This window comes from Furipterus horrens, unplaced genomic scaffold (assembly GCF_987537825.1).
Source record: "Furipterus horrens unplaced genomic scaffold, mFurHor1.1.pri manual_scaffold_7, whole genome shotgun sequence".
In the NCBI taxonomy this organism is placed as follows: domain Eukaryota; kingdom Metazoa; phylum Chordata; class Mammalia; order Chiroptera; family Furipteridae; genus Furipterus; species Furipterus horrens.
Genome location: NW_028327177.1, coordinates 92,176,117 through 92,195,554, shown reverse-complemented (window position 1 = coordinate 92,195,554; position 19,438 = coordinate 92,176,117). Strand labels below are relative to the sequence as shown.

Below are 19,438 nucleotides of genomic sequence, written 5' to 3'. Positions count from 1 at the left end.
ATTCAGGCAAACTGGAAATGACAAATCTATATAATGAATGTCATTAAAAGCATGCTTACTTTTTTTTTCAGAATGACAATAGAAAAGAGTTGAGCATTTTCTTAGTCTATTTTTCTTGAAATTTACTTTTTTGCTGCACTATGTTAACAGTGAAAATATTACTAGAATCTGAGTTCTGCAGAACCACAATGTGGACATTGTTTATTTTATTCCTCACTCTTGAATCCTATTATATTTTTACCATCACAAGAAAAGTAGCCAAGAGATATTTAAGATTTACTAACTTGAAATTTAAAAGTCTATAGTACAAAAGTACAAGCAACAAACAAAAAGACCTTTAATAAAAATAGCATTGATAGCACAAATAAAATTGTATCCATCACAATTGTATTCATGTTTCTTAATCTAAGACTCCTACTATATAAGAGAACTTGCCTATGAAAAAGGGCAATAAATGTACATTTCTTCGAGAAAATCTATTAGGGATAAGGCTTTCATATTTTCAGGGACAGGGTCTAGGTAAATGGTCAAAGGCAGGCTGAAACTACTTCATCTGACCACCTACATGGGGATGTGGAGGGATCTGAGGCAGTGAAGCTGTGGGCAGGTGAAATGAATAGATTCACTGGGCTGTCCTCTGTTGGACAGCAAACCCCTTTGCACGGTGCTAATAGGCACAGAGAAGGTGCTTTGAAAACAAAGCAAGTGTTTTAATAAAGATTCAAAAAGATTACAAAAACCAATGTGTTGCATTATGTTCACGAATATGTAAAAAATAGTGGAGAAAAGGATACTAAAATCTTTATTATGCAATAAAACGACTTGTATGACCTATTGTCAAACATATTAATAACTTTCAAAAAGTCAAAATAAAAGGAGTGTTTTTACACCAAACAAACTCTAATTATCTCACTACCACACACTTTTTTGGGATTTGTAGTTTTACCTTCAATACTTCCATATCAATTGTAATGAATAATTTGGCGTGTTTTCTTAGGAAAATATGTAAATTACTACATAATCACAATATTGCAGCAAACAAGATAAATGCAAGAATGATCACCTAAACATCTAATTAGTTTTTCTACACAGTCAGATTTATGCTAGAGACACTAATTGCGCTTAACATTTTAATGAAGGTTTCAACATTGCATAAACAAGATTGACAAACTACAATTATAATTTATTTTCCTTTTTCCCTTGCTCAAAAACAATTTGCAAAAAAACCCCAAAAACAGAAAAACAAAAAACAAACTTCACAACGATTTGACTTTGTAAAGTACTAACACCTGCGAGGCAAGCTATGTTGATGGGCTCAGTGATCTGCAGTCCAACCATCTCCATCAGAAAGAGGACTGAAGAATGCAACAACAGATAATCTTTGGGGAAGGTGACAATATCATGCAGAAACTTCAAAGTTTGAAACTTTCATTCTGAACAATCAGTGAATTAAAAATTAAAATATTTCTTTCATTCACTAAAGTTTGACATAAAATTGAGGTTAAAAGGAGATTTACAAAAAATTATAGATTTTAGCAAATGACTGCATTGTGATTTTTCAAAATGACTGCGTTTGAAATATTTAACATGTTTATAGATGATTAATTACTGAAAATTATGACATTATAAAGATGCAAACCTGCTTGATCAGGAGACTGGGGTGCTGGAGCGCTGAGGTTCAATGTCTCTGCTCTTTGTTGGAACACAGTGGTGAGGGTAGCCACTTTATCCTTATTCCTGTTATTTCCTGAAGAGCTGCCTTTATAAGAATAAATATTTTCCACTATGTTACTTTTTTGGTGTTTATAAAAATTAACTTTTGAAGAATGGTATTAATTTGGTATACTTTTCTATTTGTTTATTGTAAAGCAAGTTGGAGGTGACACTGTAGCTTATATGCAGATTTCTTTTTTCAGTAGAATGTTTTAAGATGAACTAAGCTGCATTTTTGTAGAGGTTCATTATATAATTCCTGGATATCTGCATGGGGACATTTTAGATTTGTCTTAATATATGTAATAAAAGGAATTCTAAAACCCATATGATTTTTAAAGGGTCTTATTAAATTACAATTCTTACTGAACTCCACTCTTAAACCAAACTCTTTCCCTCAGCACCTTAAGAAAATGGGCAAGAATGATCACCTAAACATCTGCATCATTACTGCAGAATTAATTTTTCTATCTACCATTTAATAAATATAACATGAAATCTAGTAAGCTGAATTATGACCTACCCAAGAACCCCACATTTTTGAGAAATTATGCTAACAGATATACACATGATACATTCTGGGCTTGATGTAGGATAGACTAATGCATGTGTACACAAATCTACACATACATTCCTCAAATCCATTATTTACAGGAATAACTATAATAACCACCTATATCTGTCTAATGCTTTACTGGTTGCAAAGATTTGAAATTTTAACCTACATTATATCAGATAGCTAGGAATTTAAAGGGAGAGACAGCAAATACAAAAACAATCTGAAATGAGCTCAATGTAAAATGAAGAAACATAAATGAAACATGAAAAATTATGGGTTAAGTTCAATTTTAGTAAAGTCTACAGGCAGAAACTTCCTCTATCAAATATAGGCTGTTTTTAAAAAACAGTAATTTAAACTTATTCAGCCTTTGAGAATAGAAGTAGAAAGTCCTTTATGTCTATGGTACTGTCTATTTAATCCAGCAAATCTGTTAGGACTTTAGAGCAATTCTTTTGCAGAAAATTTGAAATTTGATTTTCATAATCCCTGTAGAACAGATATTTATATTTTAAATAAATCGGTTCATAATCTTTTGAAATTTACAACCTGCAGAGAGAGATTCCATTGCTCTGAATAATAAACAGATATAAGATAGTACTGAATTAGTGCCATACCGCTGGGTGTCTCTGTCCCTTCTCTGCCGGTGCTTTTTAACCTTAGTCGTCTCCTGTTATTACTCTTATCTGCTGATGGTTCTTGAGGGGGATGTGGATGTATAATATGCAGATTGGCTGGTACATTTTCGTATGAAAGAACAAAAAGCCAGAACAGAAAGTACTATATGGTTTGAAGTAACTCAGTAAATATAATTATAGTTATAATGAGAATGTTCATGTATTATTTTGGCATTATGTAAAGCTGTATCAAAAACTTATTCCTTTACAGAAAATAGATGTTTATTTCTATTCTAATATTAGGATTGTAGCAGACTTTCAAAATTACTAATACATTTTATTCATAAAATATAACTTATAGAAAGCTACAAGTAATTTAATTAATGTTAATCATGTAACATGCTATATTAAAAATTAAAAAATGAAATTGACAGCCAATACTGAAAAATTATTGCTTCCTTAAAAAGAGGAAGGTAAGTATGATGCAATGAGAACTTAGAGGATAGTTTCCAAAAGAACTCTGGAAGACCATCAAACTGAAAGAAGTCTTAAGTGTAATTTAATTCTGTAATAATAATAATATTCATGGAACATGTAATGTTTACTGAATGCTTAATTTCTTGGCACAATATGATGTGCTTGACTGATTTTTTTCTCATTGAAACCTTACAATGACGCTTTAAAGCAGCTGTTATTTGTCACGACTACTAGAGCCAGTAGCAATGGTATATCCCCATTTTACAGATGAGAAAACTGAGGCTTACAAGGTTTGAGAAACTTAATCAAGGTCTCACAGGTAGTGGTTGGGCTGGGACTGAATATCTATGTTATTCATTTCCTTACTCAGTTTTATACTCCATGGGAGATATAGTTTGTAATAGTGCTCAATCAGATAAAATGAACCCAAATGCCTCTGTTTCAATTCTCACAAAAGTCAGACTAGTAAGAATGAAAAAACTGACAAGAAGTGGGTTCTGGTTTTAATTCTTTCCAATTATTACAGATTGCAAATTACTTTACCTCTCTGTTAACCTTGAACTCTCAATCTATAATATTAGACAAAGTCTTTTCTTTACCAACAGGGTTGTTTTAGTATCAATGAGAGAAGATAAAGAACCCGTTACAAATAGAAAAGATTAATGAAACAATAAAATTAAGTTAAAAAATCTTAAAATGCACATGAAGTTCCCAAAATACAGTGATAAAAGGATGTTATATTATTTCCTTACCAGTTTTCATAAAGTAAAAACACAGGGTATTACAGGAATTTGAAAAAATGGAATAGAATGATAGATTCCAGAAGATTATAATATAAATATATAAGAATTCTAAACATATTTCAATATCTATGATACTTTTCATTTTTTAAGTAGTAATTGTCTGGGCTTAAGGTCTAGTCATGAACATAACTTTATATTTATCCTAACAAGGACATTTCTGACTGTTTTCACTAGCTATCAATCTTTATGCATGATTTATTCTTACCATGAATAGGTACAGTCTGTTTTATTTGGCGAATATTTTCTTTATCTCCTTGCTCCTCAGACTCAGAGACCAGCAAGGTTGACATTTTTGCACTATTAACACACTTCTCTACTGCGGACAGCTGGCATGATCGGTTATTTTTGGACCCAACGGATCTTATTGTCTGTAAAGAAAAGGAATTAACCTGCACATTAAAAAAATCAGGAACTGCATTTCTTTCCTGTAGCATCTACATAGAAGAAATAATATTTAGACAAAAACAGAGTGAGGAAAAAAGAGGAAACGAGAAGGTTAAAATGTTGGTGGAAAATTAGAAAGGAGAAAAATAATGTGAGATAGAACAGAAGACAAGTCTCCCAGACACATAAATTAAAATGTGCCTATTTGCTACACTCCACCTTTAGTAGGTAGGAACTGAACTGAAAATCAACATTAAAAATAAAAATGAAACATTTGAGAATCTGTTCATTGTAAGGTGTCTGGTGATGATCCAACTCTTTCTTGAAGGAGACCACAAAATGTGCTCACATATATCTACCTTTAAGTTTTGTGAACATGTTTAATGAAAGGAAGACTCAAAATTGTTAATTATGTTGATATGACGAAAAGGAAATAGTTTTGAGGTCTTTTGAAGACCAGACGTTCTGATTAAAATGTATTCAAGCCTTCTGCTTTGGCATATAGTCTCACCACTGCCCTCCTTCCCCTCACCCTCCCCTGCCTCACTGGAAAAAACCCTTCCCTTCCCAGTTTTGTGTAGATAAACTCTTCAAACCTTGCTCCTACCTCAGTGGATATCCTCATGTTATTTCTTCTGCCAGAGAGTGGAGGTGGTCCAAGAACTTTGGATCCAAAGGCGATATGACAAACATCTTGACTTTTACTGTTCTTCACACTACCTGTTCCTCTGTTAATAAACTGATCTGTTTTTTTAAAGGAAGGTGATAATAGTTCATTAATGGGTGTAATGGTAACATCATGTCCAAGTATCATATGACCTGAATACCCCTCCCTCGAGGCACTTAATAAAAATGCAGATACCCAGGCCCAATATCAGATTTATCACATCTGTAGAATTAGAATCTTGGCCATGGGGTAGGCAGAAGTCTGTAATTTTAGCAAGTTCCACTATCACTTAAGGTCACTATCATGTGAGAACTACTACTATAAATATTTTTCCTCAAAGAAAAAAAAGAAATATGAAAAATTCATTTTAGCACATCTTATTTTCTCTTTTAGGAAATAATTTAAACAAAATTATTCAGATCAGTTGAACAAATATTTGCTTGAGCACTCCTAGATATAGTATTCCAGTTTTCTTCAAATGTACTCCTAGGCATTTCCTAGAACTTGTCAGTGAGACAAAATAGATAGGACACATTGCTTGTCCTCAGGAAGTCTGAAGGGAGGTGATAGTATAAGTAAGCATAACTACAACATAAGGCAGACCAGTGGGATGAAACATAAGTGACCTCTTAAAAGGACCTTGAAAGACTGATAAGATTTCAAGAATAAGAAATGTAGGGTGCCCTAGGCAGGAGAAAGTGCCTGAATAAAGGCATGGAAGAGTAAAAGGGTGGGGTATGCTTGGGGAATAATGAAATTATTAGTTTAGCTGGAAGGACAGACTAGGGTCACATTGCAAAGAGCCTGTTCTAAACTTGGTAGGCAACAGGGAATTATTGGTTTGGGAGAGAAAGAGAATAAACTAGTATTGCCTTTAGGATAAGGCATGTGTGTTGCTTTTTCCTTCTGGGAACACAGCTAAATTACATTTCTGAGCCTTCCCTGCAGTTACATGGGCCATGTGACTGAGTTCTGGTTAATGGAACGAGAGAAGTATAAACCACTTCCTGGCAACTAAAACCTCCTGCATAATCCCCGGTGCCCTCTTCCCTCACCTCTCGACAAGATGCAGAAGATTCAGTGAAAGGCTTTAAGGCCTCAGAGGAGTCACTAGATGAAAGAAGCCCAGGTCTCTGAATGGCCCTAAGGAAGTCTGCCTAAGAAACTCTTGATTAAACCAGCACGGTGGGATTCTTTATGCCTATAGTTAGCCTCCTCCGACTGATAAAGCAGGTGAGGGTTATGTCCCTTAACTCAAAACACTGCCCACAACCTAGAAAACCTTCTGCTGTGACCAACTTGAATATCATTGACAACCTCGGTTCCCATGCCCTGCTCCACCCACCACGCCGCTTGCAGCTGCGTGGGAGATAGCGATGTTTTAGGTGGGGAGTTTCCCGCGATAGCAGGGTGCGTCAAACCGAACCACATTTGACATTGATCAGTCTGTCAGACTTGCAGCTGTGAGATAACCAAACTGAATTTTCAATAGTTTCTTTTTTCTTCCCTCTATAAAATAACCCCCTCCTTCCCTAGGAGTCCGGAGTTGGAGCCAACCGTGGCCCGGCTCCCTCCCAGCTCGCTAATTCCCCCAATAAACTTCTTTTTTCCTGCTCGCTGCATCTTGATGGCCTTCTGAGCAACTCCATTCTTACATCATGATGCTGAAACCCGGGATTGGGACACTGGCTCGACCGGGACTCCTGAGTTGGACTTGGGCCCCAAGCGGGCCCCAGTCCTTGGACCCAGAGTCTCTCAGATCCCTACGAGTCGGTGGCTTGAGCATTCCCTCTGGCTTGCTGACCCCATCTGCCTCCCTTTTCCTCCAACCCCTTCCCTGACTTCCATTTACTCCCAATCAACACTGGCCCTTGGATTCACAGGTGAGCCCTTGCCTTCATCTTCTCCAGTGGTTCTGTTTCCTGGTCTATCAGAGACCATTCCAGGCAGTCCAGCCCTAAATATGAGCACTCAGTTGGAACCACTTTCAGAGTCACCAGACTCCTTGGGTCAATCTGGACCCACTCTTGGGGGCCTGATGACTCTTAGGGACACCCTGGAATGAATCAGCGCCTCTCCTCTCAGCCTTTGGCTCTCCACTCTCTGGTGAGGAACATTGGCTTGGATTTGCCCTCCTCCTCCTTCTCGGACTCACATTAACCCAAACCGTCACCATGGGAATTGGCCAGTCCCTCCCACCCAAAGATACCCCTCTTAGGTGTTTAGTTCGTAATCTCAGATCTCTCCAACTAAATGGAGAAGTTAAGGCCTGTCAACTTGTCTTTCTGTCCACTGTCACGTGGACCCAATATCTCCTAAATAACCAGAGTCAGTGGCCAGAAAATGGCACAGTTGACTTCGGAGTTCTCACAGACCTCGATAACTTTCTCCGGCAGTTGGGCAAGTGGTCAGAACTTCCCTATGCTCAGGCTTTCTGGACTCTTCGGAACAAACACTCTCTGTAAACAGCTCACTACCCACAAAATTCTCCTTGTCTAGAAAAAGCCACCTTCCTCTTGACCTTCTGCACCCCCTCTAACCCCTTCTCCTTCTTCCTTGTATAAAAAATACTCACAATAAAACACCAGGACACAGGATTTTAGCAGTAACTGAAGCAGTTGTTTATTCACAGATCTGCAGCTTTGGACGCAGCCAAAAGCCGATTCAAAGGTGCATGCTGAAAGAAGAAGCTGGCTGTTCTTATTCTAATGCGAGTAAACCTTCACCCCCTTTCTCCCTCTTCCTCCTCTTTCTCCATTTTTCCATGCTGAGTACTCCGGAGTTATAATATAATGTAATTAACTAAATTAATTAAGGGTGATTTAGTTATAGGTCTGTCTCCAGCTCTTCTTTAAAATTTCCCTGTCTTGTTTGCTGGGCTGTCTGGCTCCATTTTCCCATTTTCCAGGGTTTGGTAATGAATGTCCCCCCTGCCCCCTTGGATTTTGGATATCCTTTGTTCTCAGAAGCATTTGTGCTGAGCTACAGAATGCCCCTTTTCTAATGCTAATATTGTTAACTTGACTCAAAAAAACCTCTAATTACATTTTCCCTTTGCTGTTAATTATTTTCTACTGGTTTGGGAGCCACCAGTTTCCTTGCCTCTTACACTTGGACACCTTCGATCCCGCTGATCACCCACCTCCCTACAACCCTGTGCTGGACGCCCCCTCACCCACTTCAGAACCCTAGTCACCTGACTCCTCACAGTCCCCAGCCCTCCAAGACTCTGGACCTTCTCCTCCCCATATCTGATCCTCCGGGCCCATCCCTACCTCCCCTTCCCCAGCTCCCTCCCTGCCTCCGATTAGCCTCACCCCTCTAGTCTCTATCCCCTCCATGAGGTTGCCAGTAGAGATGGTGTCATGCAAATACATGTTCCACTTCCTTACGTGTCTCCATGGTGGGATGCGCAAAAGGGCTTTAAAACTGTCAACTATGACAAAACTCTCAAAATTACCCGGGGTCCTAGTAAAATCCAGCTGCCTTCTTAACAAGGTTCACAAAATCCATCCAAAAATACACCAATCTAGACCCCACTTTGCCTGAGGGACATCTCTTTTTACACACCCACTTCATTAGTCAATCAGCTCCAGACACTCAAAAAAAGCTCCAAAAGTTAGAGGCCAGCAGCCCTGAGACCCCCCCGAAGTGAACCTATTCAGGTCACCTTCAGAGTATACAACAAGCAACAAGAGGACAGGAAAAAGAAGCGACAGAAATGGAAAGACAAGCACTATCTTTTGCTGACTAATGCCCTGGGGAACTCCTCCAAGGGGCAAAATAAGCCTAAGGACAAAACCTCCACCATCAGGCAGCCTCCAGGCCCCTGTTTCAGGTGCAATCAGGAGAAACATTGGGCAAAGCTCTGTCCAAACCCCCACTTACCTCCTCCGGGTCCCTGCCCTCTCTGTCAAAAGACAGGTCACTGGAAGGTTGACTGTCTGATGGCCTCTAACCAGGGGACTAGACTGCCTACTCCGGCAGTGGATTCAGACATGAGCCTCTCAGTACCAGACCTCCTTGGACTTTCCACCACCTGATGGGGTCCGGGTTCAGGAGCCTCGCCTTTCACCGTCATGGCTGCAGAACCCAGGGTAAACATATTGGTTGCAGGTAAGCTTGTCTCCTTTATCCTCAATATGGGAGCTACATATTCTGTCCTGCCCGAATTTCTGGGGCTCCTAACTCCCTCTGCCATATCTGTTGTAGGAATAGATGGCAAGGAGACCCAACCCCTAAGTACCCCTCTCCTAACCTGTCTCATTGGGCATCAGGCATTCACCCACTCCTTTCTAGTACCGCCCCACTGCCCAACCCCACTTCTGCGATATTCTAAGCAAACTGCACGCATCTATATCTCTTGGTTGTTTTGACTCCATGCCCTCATCAGACAATCCCACCCCTCTCATTCTTCTTCTAATTTTAGAGCAGTACCTTCACACGATCCCAAGCACTCCCTTGCCATCCTGGCTAACAGCGGTCAATCCTGATTTCTGGGACACAAACAATCCTTCTGTCGCCTCTCATCATGCTCCGGTCTCTGTAATCCTAAAAGATGCCTCTCATTTCCCCAACAAACCTCAATACCCATTATCCCCCTCAGCATTAAACGGTCTTAAGCCTATTATAGACAGCCTGCTGGGAGCAGGTCTGATTTGACCTGCCGCCTCTCCCGCTAATTGCCCCATTCTAGCAGTAAAAACACCCAGCAGGATTCACGTCTTGTCCAAAATCTCCATGCAATCAATGAGGCCACCATCTCTATCAACCCCATTGTCCCTAACCCTTATTCCCTTTTGTCGCGCATCCCACCTCAAACTACCCACTTTACTGTCCTGGACCTCAAAGATGCCTTCTTCATTATCCCACTCTCCTCGGCCTCCCAAGACCTCTTTGCCTTCACCTGGACTGGCCCTACCACAAAAATAACCCAACAACTGATGTAGACCGTCCTGCCTCAAAGGTTTCGAGATAGTCCCCACCTCTTCAGTCAAGCCCTAGCAGCTGACTTACAGCAGCTTGACCTTTCCCCAAGCATCTTCCTACAGTACATAGACAATCTCCTCCTCTGTAGTCCATCTGAAAACCTTTCTCATCTCCATACTGCCCAACTCCTGAACTTTCTTGCCAGTTGGGGATACCACGTGTCGCGAAACAAAGGCCAGTTCTCTCAAACTCAGATCACATATCGCGGACTCTCCATCACCCCCACTCATAAATACCTAACTCCAAAAGGATAGGACCTAATAACTACCTTCCCCCTGCCCCATACTAAACAAAAACTCCCATCATTTTTAGGCCTCGCCAATTTTTTCAGAACTTAAGATATCTAATTTTAGATCCCTGGCCAAACCTTTGTATCAGGCAACAGCTGGAGACTTGTCTGAACGCCTAGAAAACTCTCGAGCCCTCCTGAAACATTTCATGACACTCAAAATAACACTTGGTCAAGCCCCAGCCTTAACCCTTCCAAACCCAAATAAACCTTCCCTCCTATACACTGACACAAAAGATGGCTTTGCTCTCAAGCTGTTAGCACAGCAATATGGACCAGATCAACGGGTTATAGCCTACTTTTCCAAACCAATCAATTCCCCCTTCCTAGGGTAGCCAGCCTGCCTCCGTGCCTTAGCAGCAGCAGCAGCAGCAATTCTCAGTCAAGAAACCCTTAAGTTAGTTCCCTTTGCCCAGGTAACAGTCCACTCCTCTCATGCTATTTCCAGCCTACTAACCTACCAGGCCATCGCTGCAGCCTCCCCATCCCGAATTCAGTTCTTACATGCCCAACTGCTTAAAAATCCTCAAATCTCCCTATATAAATCAGCTCTCCCCTCAACCTTGCCTCATTACTTCCCTTCCCCACTCTCACACCCATACCCATAACTGCACTCAACATCTCTCCCCCTTTGTACACCCCTTCCCCAACATACAAGACACTCCTCTACCCCAGATGGAATCCTGGTTTATAGATAAAAGCTCCTACAAGACCAGCCCAAAGGGAGCAGAGTATGCCATCACTACCCTTGCCTCCATCATTGAGTTGGAACATTTGCCCTCCCATACCTCTTCCCAGCAGGCAAAACTTATTGCCCTAATGCGGGCCTTGGCCCTTGCAAAAAATTGTCAGGTCAATACATACACTGACTCTATCACATCATACATTCACACATATCAATTTACAAAAAAAGGGGATATCTCATCTCTAAACACTCCCATCATCAAGAAACATCTCATCCTCAAACTTTTTCAAGTGGCTCAGGTCCCGACAAAAGCAGCGATTATCCACTGCAAGGGACATCAAACCAGGACAGCTCTCATAGCTCAGGGAAATCACAAAGCAGACACTGAGGCAAAAAAACAAGCCCATGCCTCTTCCATCCTCCTTACAATGCCTACCGAGGCACCCACTTATGCAGAGAAAGGAAGACTCACCCTAGTTAAGCTTGGATCAACCAAAAAAAAAAAAAAAAAAAAGGGTGGTTTCATCTGCATAACAAAATAATTCTCCCCAATAATCATGCTCAACATATCCTCATCAAACTCCATAACCAATTTCACATAAGCACAAGACCACTACATGCTTTATTATCCCAAGCAACACATCACACTGACATGCTAACCCAGCTAAAAATATATATCCCATATTAGCTACATTTCTCCCTTATCAAACTTGCTCCTCAGGTACCTGAATCTCCTCTAACCTTGGATCTTGAACCCACCATCACCTAGCCCATCCCCACCCGGGAACGGACACAAGCAACACCACTCACGTATTCCTGCATCCCCACTGAAAACCTGACGGTAAAAATCACCCCCGAGCCCAACCCTCCTCTAAATGAGCTTTCCACAGGCCCGACTCTTTACTCATCTCACCTCGCAAGAACTTTTATTATACAAAAGCGCCCCCCTCCCCCACAGACTACCTCTCAGTTTTTAGAACGCATCTCGGATGCCTGGCTGCAGGGCATTCTCAGAGACTACACCCCTGATGAAATTTACTTTTACACTTTCATCCTAGTTCTGTCCCTCGCTGACTTACTTGAATCACCGTAACCATGCTGACTCCCCTCACAATTACAGTTATCGCCCTTCTAACCTTTGCTACCCTATATCGACAGCCTCTAGCCCCCACAATACAGCGAATAGCGTGCTTAACCAACAAAACCAACTGTTAGATCTGCCCTCCACTCCTTCCACCACTTAGACATTGAGGTAACCGCCTTCCAACCCAATCTCACCACCTTATATAGCCTTACTGCCCACTTTCTCCCATCCCCCTACTACAAGCATTCGGCAGATCTCTCTGAAGCAGCCCAGCCAGTAGCCACCGTCCCCATATTATAGGTCCTGCTGCTCTCTGCATCCACTTCAGGCATGTCAATGATACCTACATTCAGCCTCACTCATTCAACCCTTCCCTTCTCTGCAACCACACCCTAGACCTAGTCTTCATACACTATGAAGGCTGACCAAGAGCTCCTATTCACCCTTACATATTAGCCCAAATTCACAATCATACCAACACTTCAGATTTTCCTACTACCCCTACAGGGATGATAGATTTTTGATTTAACCAATACAGCCAAACATTTCTTCACAAAATCCTCCATAATGTTTAATACCAGTCAATAAAAAACAAAACTCACCCCAGTTACATTGCCATCACCAAAGCAAAACATACCACTGCTATTTCCCTTCAAGGGACAAAATATCACTTCCTGTGTGGTACGGAAGCATACCTATTAATTCCTCCTTACTAGGCTGACATCTGCATAATAGTCGCTCTAATACTAGATACCTCTATATTAAGCCCCCAGCAAATAGCCACTTCCAAGGCAATCCCCAATGTTAGCTCCTTCCTCGAGACCTCCCTCTTGTCCTGCCCCCGACACAAATGAGAACGGCAGTAGTCTGAGTTTGGCGGACATGCATGCAGCAACCCTATCCTTAAACAATCGGAAACAGGGCACTTCATATATAAAAGCTTCTTCTGGTTCATAAAAGTACCCCAATTAAAAACAAAATCAATACTATATCTCTCTTTATCCCTTCATAAACTTGAAATGCCACCCTCCAAGCTCTAGAAAAACAGCAAAAATTCCTAAACAGCCTAGCAGATGTAGTTCTCCAAAACAGGAGGGCCCTATACATCCTCACAGCTGAAGCAGGAAAATCTGTGCCATACTAAACGAAACTTGCTGTTTTTACATTAACAATATAGGAATAATAATAAAAAAATTTACAAGTACTTAAAAAACACATTGACATTATTGCCCAAGCTAGGGAATGGGCATACGGAGAATCCTGGTTCCGAACCTTCCTCTCATACTTCTCCTCTCCCTTCAAAGTGATCCTAGTGCCTCTCATAACTCCACAGCTTCTATTATTCCTCACCTTTGGCCCTTGCTTCCTCAAACTGCTAATTAACTTTATTCAAAAAACGGTTCAATGACTTCCGGCCAAGATGGAGGCTTAGACAGACACGCTTGGTCTCCCTCTACAACTAGAGAGGAATACAACTACTTCAAAACAAAAAATAACTAGAAATTTCAGAAAATAAAACTACACGGAAGCCCAACGTATGAAGTTATAAACCAGCGGCGCCCTTTGGGCAGGTAGGACGATCAAAAGTGGGTGGTGCTGTTTGCGGTCGCACCAGGGACAGCGGCAGGGGGAGCAATCCTGGCTGTAGCCAAACCTCGGCACCTTGCAACCCCAATGCTGGGGAAAGCAGCCACCACATCGTCTTGAACAGTGAGGCCCAAAGGGAGGGAGGACGGATCCCAGTCTACTAGCGGAATAACTGTGTGAATCCATCTTGGACCCCCGCCCCCACACAAAGTGCCACAGCCCTGCGAAATAGGTTGCGGAACAGCGCCGGTCGCTGGGTTGTGACAACAAAGGGCCACAGCGCCGCGAAAAAGGTTGTGGATTGCCACCGGTTGCTGGGTCGTGATGAGTACACAGGCACTGCCCCCGACAGCCGGCCCAAGAAAACAAAACACATCTGTAAAAGAGGCAGACAACTATAAAAATCCCGGTGGCGCAGCTCACCAGGCAGCAGATGAAGAATCTGACAGATGAACAAATAAGAAACCTGTCAGAGGCTCAGTTCAGGGCCATTGTTATCAGGTGGCTTACAGAATTAACAAAAGATCTGGAAAAAGATGAGAAAGAATCGAAAAACACTCATAATGAAAGGAACAAAACCACATACAAGACAGATGGTGAGGAAAGAAAGTCCAGAGTTCAAATCAACAACCCAGAACACAGAGAAGGAACAAACAGTCAACCAGTGCAGAGAGAAAAAACGGGAAGCAAGGAAAATGATGAGAGGATCAGAAACGTTTGGGACAGCTATAAAAGGCCCAACATAAGAACCATTGGGGGAGAAACAAGATGGCGGAGGAGTAAGTGGAAGCTATACTAACTTCCTCTCAGAACTAGTCTGGATTTACAACGTAATTTTGGAGAAATCATCTGGAATAACCAACCGAACACTAGCTGGAGAGAAGTCTTATAACCACAGAGAGACAGGAAAGGCCGCTACATCACAACGTGACCGGTAGGGAGTGCGGAGACGCGGAAGGGCTGGCTGGGCTCACACGGGTGGCAGCTGAAGGGACTGAGAAACAGCTCAGGAGCTGGGGATTCCCCCTCAGAAGGGCAGAGTCTAAACCCACACTGGGCTTCCCAGCCTACAGCAACAGAGTGGAAAGTAAAATAGTATCCAGCTGAGAAAAGCGAAAAGCCACAGGGTTTCTTGCTAGCCGGAGAGAAACAGCTGGAGAAAAAGAGCTCTTAAGCGGATCACATACAAAAATATTTTGGCCCCCACTTACCCTGGGTTCAAGCAGAGGGAACACAGAGAGGACTGGAAATGCTTGGGGAGAGTTTGGTGTGGTGGCTTTGAGGGGAGAGCTGGGGAAGCGGCCGGCTGGGTCCCAGTGCTGACTCATCCCCACACTGCAGGCAGACAATTCCCGGCCAAGGGGCGTCAGCCTGAGGGGAAGCAAAGGCCCTGCCTACAGGAATTAAGCTGCCACACCCAGTCCTTAAGCCTGACTGCTAATCACAGATAGAATAGATTAACAACAAGCCAGACAAAGGCAATAGATCCCTGAAAGTCTCCAACAGGCTGCCTAGGCCCAGACTGGTACAGGATCTGATGCCACCAGGGGCAGATCCAGGAAGTGCAGATCATTCTAAGAAGTACCAACAAACAATAGGAGTCACAAAAATGGGGAGACAGAGAAACAACCCCCCATCGAAAGGAAAGGTAGAGTCCCCAGAAAGAGTGCTAAATGAAATAGAGGGGAGCCAACTATCAGATATGGAATTGAAAGCATGTATTATGGAGAAGCTCAATGAGCTCAGCGGAAACTACAAAGAACTCCAGAAAAACTACAGTGAACTCCAGAAGAACTATAAGGGACTTACTGAGAATTATACCAGCATCAAAAAGGACATGGAAGCTATCAATAAGAGCCAGGAGGAAATGAAGAATACGATCTCTGAATTGAAGAACACAATAGAAGGAATTAAAAACAGGCTAGAGGAAGCAGAAAATCGGATCACCGAGTTGGAGGACAATGTAGACAAAAACTCACAGACAGTGCAACAAAATGAAAAAAGGCTGAACAAGACTGAAGAGGCTCTAAGACAGCTGCAGGACAACATGAAACATAATAATATCCGTATCATAGGAATTCCAGAAGCAGAAGAAGAAGAGCAAGGAATAGAAAACCTCTTTGAAAAAATAATGACAGAAAACTTCCCTAACATGAAGAGAGAAAGAATTATGCAAGTCCAGGAAGCACAGAGGGTCCCAATGAAGATGAACCCCAACAGGCCCACTTCAAGACACATCATAATTAAAATGCCAACATTCAAAGACAAAGAGAGAATCCTAAGAGCAGCAAGAGAGAAACAACTAATAACATACAAGGGAGCTCCAATAAGGCTGTCATCAGATTTCTCAGCAGAAACACTAAAAGCCAGAAGGGAATGGCAAAATATATTCCAAGTAATGAAAAAGAAAGGCCTACAACCAAGAATACTCTACCCAGCAAGGCTCTCATTCAAAATGGAAGGTGAAATAAGGAGTTTCCAAGACAAAAGAAGGTTAAAAGAATACATCTCCACCAAACCAGCATTGGAAGAGATGCTAAAGGGTCTGCTTTAAGAAGATGAAGAAACAGAGAGAGACAGAGAGGAACACGAGTACAAAGGGGGAAAATGACAATGAATAAGTACTGAAAGAAAGAAGGAACTTCAACCATTTGCAACAGCATGATTGGAACTAGAGAGAATTATGCTTAGCGAAATAAGCCAGGCAACAAAAGAAAATTACCTTATGCTATCACCTATTAAAGGAAACTAATGAACAACACAAACAAATGAGCAAAATTGAACCAGAGGTATGTACATGAGGAATAAACTAACAGTAACAAAGGGGGAGATGGGAGGAAGAGAAGTGGTAAGAAGGGAAAGGGTCTAGTCAAAGAACATGTATAAATGACCCATGGAGATGGACAACTGGGTGGGGACTGAATGTGGGAGAAGGGAGGGACAGGGTGCAGAGAAGCAAGAGGGGGAAAAAAGTGAGACAACTGTAATGGAAAAATAAACAAACAGAAAAAATTTTAGTGGGGGGAAAAATTAAAAATATAAAGAATAGAAATGCAAGTTCAGTGAATATTAGAAGGACAAGGATTTTCCTTCACACTGTATATATTTTCTCCCTATATGATCCCTCCAGAATTTGGCATTCTAAAGAAGTAAGTAATGACCTAAGTTTCTTTGCATAAAACCAATAAGACCAGTTGTTAATAACGATTTTTTTGACTAAGACTTTGACTGGAATGTCATGCCTAAAGGAGACATGCTTGGGCTTTGGTTGTTACCAAAAAGCCCTGAGCAAATGGGACTGACCTTCAAAGGTAATAAAAATCCACGAGATAAAAGGCCTGGTACCTTGGATAGATGAGCGGTCCATAGCAATCTTTCCAGGGAAGGAACGAAGGTTGTTTTCCTGAAAGATGGCTAGAAGGGACCTTAAGGCACAATGGAAAACCAGAAGGACCTGGAAAAGACAGGTGTTTACAGGCAAGACTGAATGCCAGGTATGTGGCTCAGCTTCTGTGCCCTGAAGGGCAGACTGAGGGTCACCCTAAATGTTCCTTGCGTAAGTTCCAGCAAAGCAGAACTAAAGATCATAAGTGATCATTTGCTGCTCTTGTTGTGTTTATGCAAATGAACAGGATAAATTAAAAATGAACTTAATGCAGTCCCTTTAATGACAAGGAGGGTAATCTTAGGGAGAAAAATCAAGATTCAAGGAAGATCACAATGCCCAGTGGTAGACTATAAAGTAGTGCAGCTAACCGTCTTTAAAGTTTCTTTTCATTTAAAATTTGTTTTCATTTGAAAGTTAAACTATGTCTGTGGCATTATCAAAGATGTTTAATTTACAGGCAAGAAGAATGTCAAATACCTTGCAACTGAATGTCTTTCCGATAAGACAGTCCTACGATTTAGAGACATGTATGTGGGTTATGTTACATAAATTAACATGTGTTTTCTGTTTTCTAAGGGCATAAGCCTACGATCTCATTACCTGAGTGATTGTCTGTACGTATAGCCTCACTTAATCCTGTCTGCATTGCTGCCTCCTGAGACTCAATGGTTTGGCTGAACTAAGTGGCTGGGTTGGTGAAGAACGGGGTGGTCTGTGGGCTTCACTTTAAAACTGGTTTCTCTTTTCTATCCTAATGGCTTGGACAGAAAGAGCCCAGGGGCCTGAGAGGGGGGATACCTAAAATATTTCCCTCAGTCCAAACTAAGTATAATGGGCAAAAGGGTTTTGGACAGGTGAGATGTACCTGGCATACCTTCCTCCAAAGAAACCCTTTTTTTCCCTAATGTGGGACATTGAAAAATTAATACCTGTCTTTTGTCATCTAGTGGTTACGGATTGAATGATGTCCTTTAACCCTGTTGCCCCCAGAATACAACAAGTATGCCAGCCTGTTAAATCAAGCATGCTGTTGTGTGGGGACAGCCAACCAACCTGGAGTCTGCACGATCCTTCCCCTTGTGGGAAGGCCACCCTCCCCTCCACACCCCCACTCTTATTAGGGATTTCTTGACCCAAGGGTAGGTAGGACGACGACCATGTCCAGCTTGAAGCAGCTAGAGGAGCTCGAGACCTTCGTCCATTGTCCTTTATAAGATTGTAAAGGGTCTCAAGTCTGAGAGGGAGGGATTGTTATTTTTTATTGTTAATTTATATAACTAATTAATTAATTATTTAAAAAAAAAAGAATATATGAAATGGTGAGCCATGGGCATGGACTTGGGGAGGGGATTGTCGGGGAACGGGGGTGCTGGGCGGAGGGGCGCAAAGGGGAAAAAATTGGAACTATTGTAACAATATAATCAATAAAATATACTTAAAAAAAAAAAAAAAAGAAGAATCATTGGTTTGCCAGAGGGCGAAGAAGATGAACTAGAAATTGAAAAACTAATTGAAAATATAATAAAGCAGAACTTCCCAAACTTGGGGAAGGAAATAGACTTACAGGTCCAGGAAGCACAGAGAGTTCCAAAAAAACTGGACCCACGGAGAACCACACCAAGACACATTATAATCAAAATGTCAAAAGTTAAAGATAAAGAGAGAATCTTAAAAGCAGCAAGAGAGAAGAAAAGAATCATGTACAAAGCGGTCCCAATTAGACTATCGGCTGACTTCTCAAGGGTGACCCTGCAGGCAAGAAGGGACTGGCAAGAAATATTCAAAGTAATGAAAAGCAAAAACCTACAACCACGAATACTCTATCCAGCGGAATTGTCATTCAGAATAGAAGGGCAGAGAAAGTGTTTCCAGGACAAAACAAAACTGAAAGAGTTCATTAGATCCAAACCACTGTTATATGAGATGTTAAAGGGACTGGTTTAGAAAAAGGAGGATCAAAACTATGAAATCTAAAATGAAAACTGCATCACAAGAAACAACAACAGAAGCTAGAGAATTGAAACAAAGGCAAACTAAACAGGCAACGAGAGTGGAAAAAGAACTATAGGTATGGGGAACATATTGGGGGGAGGTCAGCAGGGAGGGGGAAGGGGGAGAGGGAGGGAGATGATATAGGAATTAAGGATCATGGTAGGAGGGAATGGAATAGAGAGAGGTTGAGAAGAACTATATGCA

At 41.5% G+C, this 19,438-nt stretch overlaps 1 protein-coding gene across 1 annotated transcript in view; it reads right to left on the bottom strand.

Annotated features, from left to right (window-relative positions):
• Window positions 1-19,438, bottom strand: part of CFAP20DC (CFAP20 domain containing) — a 254,456-nt gene that overhangs the window by 86,997 nt on the left and 148,021 nt on the right. The window contains exons 8-10 of the mRNA XM_090282941.1: window positions 5,161-5,297; window positions 4,375-4,537; window positions 1,640-1,759 (exon numbers count right to left, since the gene is read on the bottom strand). Of these exons, the coding sequence (XP_090139067.1) occupies window positions 1,640-1,759; window positions 4,375-4,537; window positions 5,161-5,297 (420 nt within the window). The remainder of the gene's footprint in view (window positions 1-1,639; window positions 1,760-4,374; window positions 4,538-5,160; window positions 5,298-19,438) is intronic.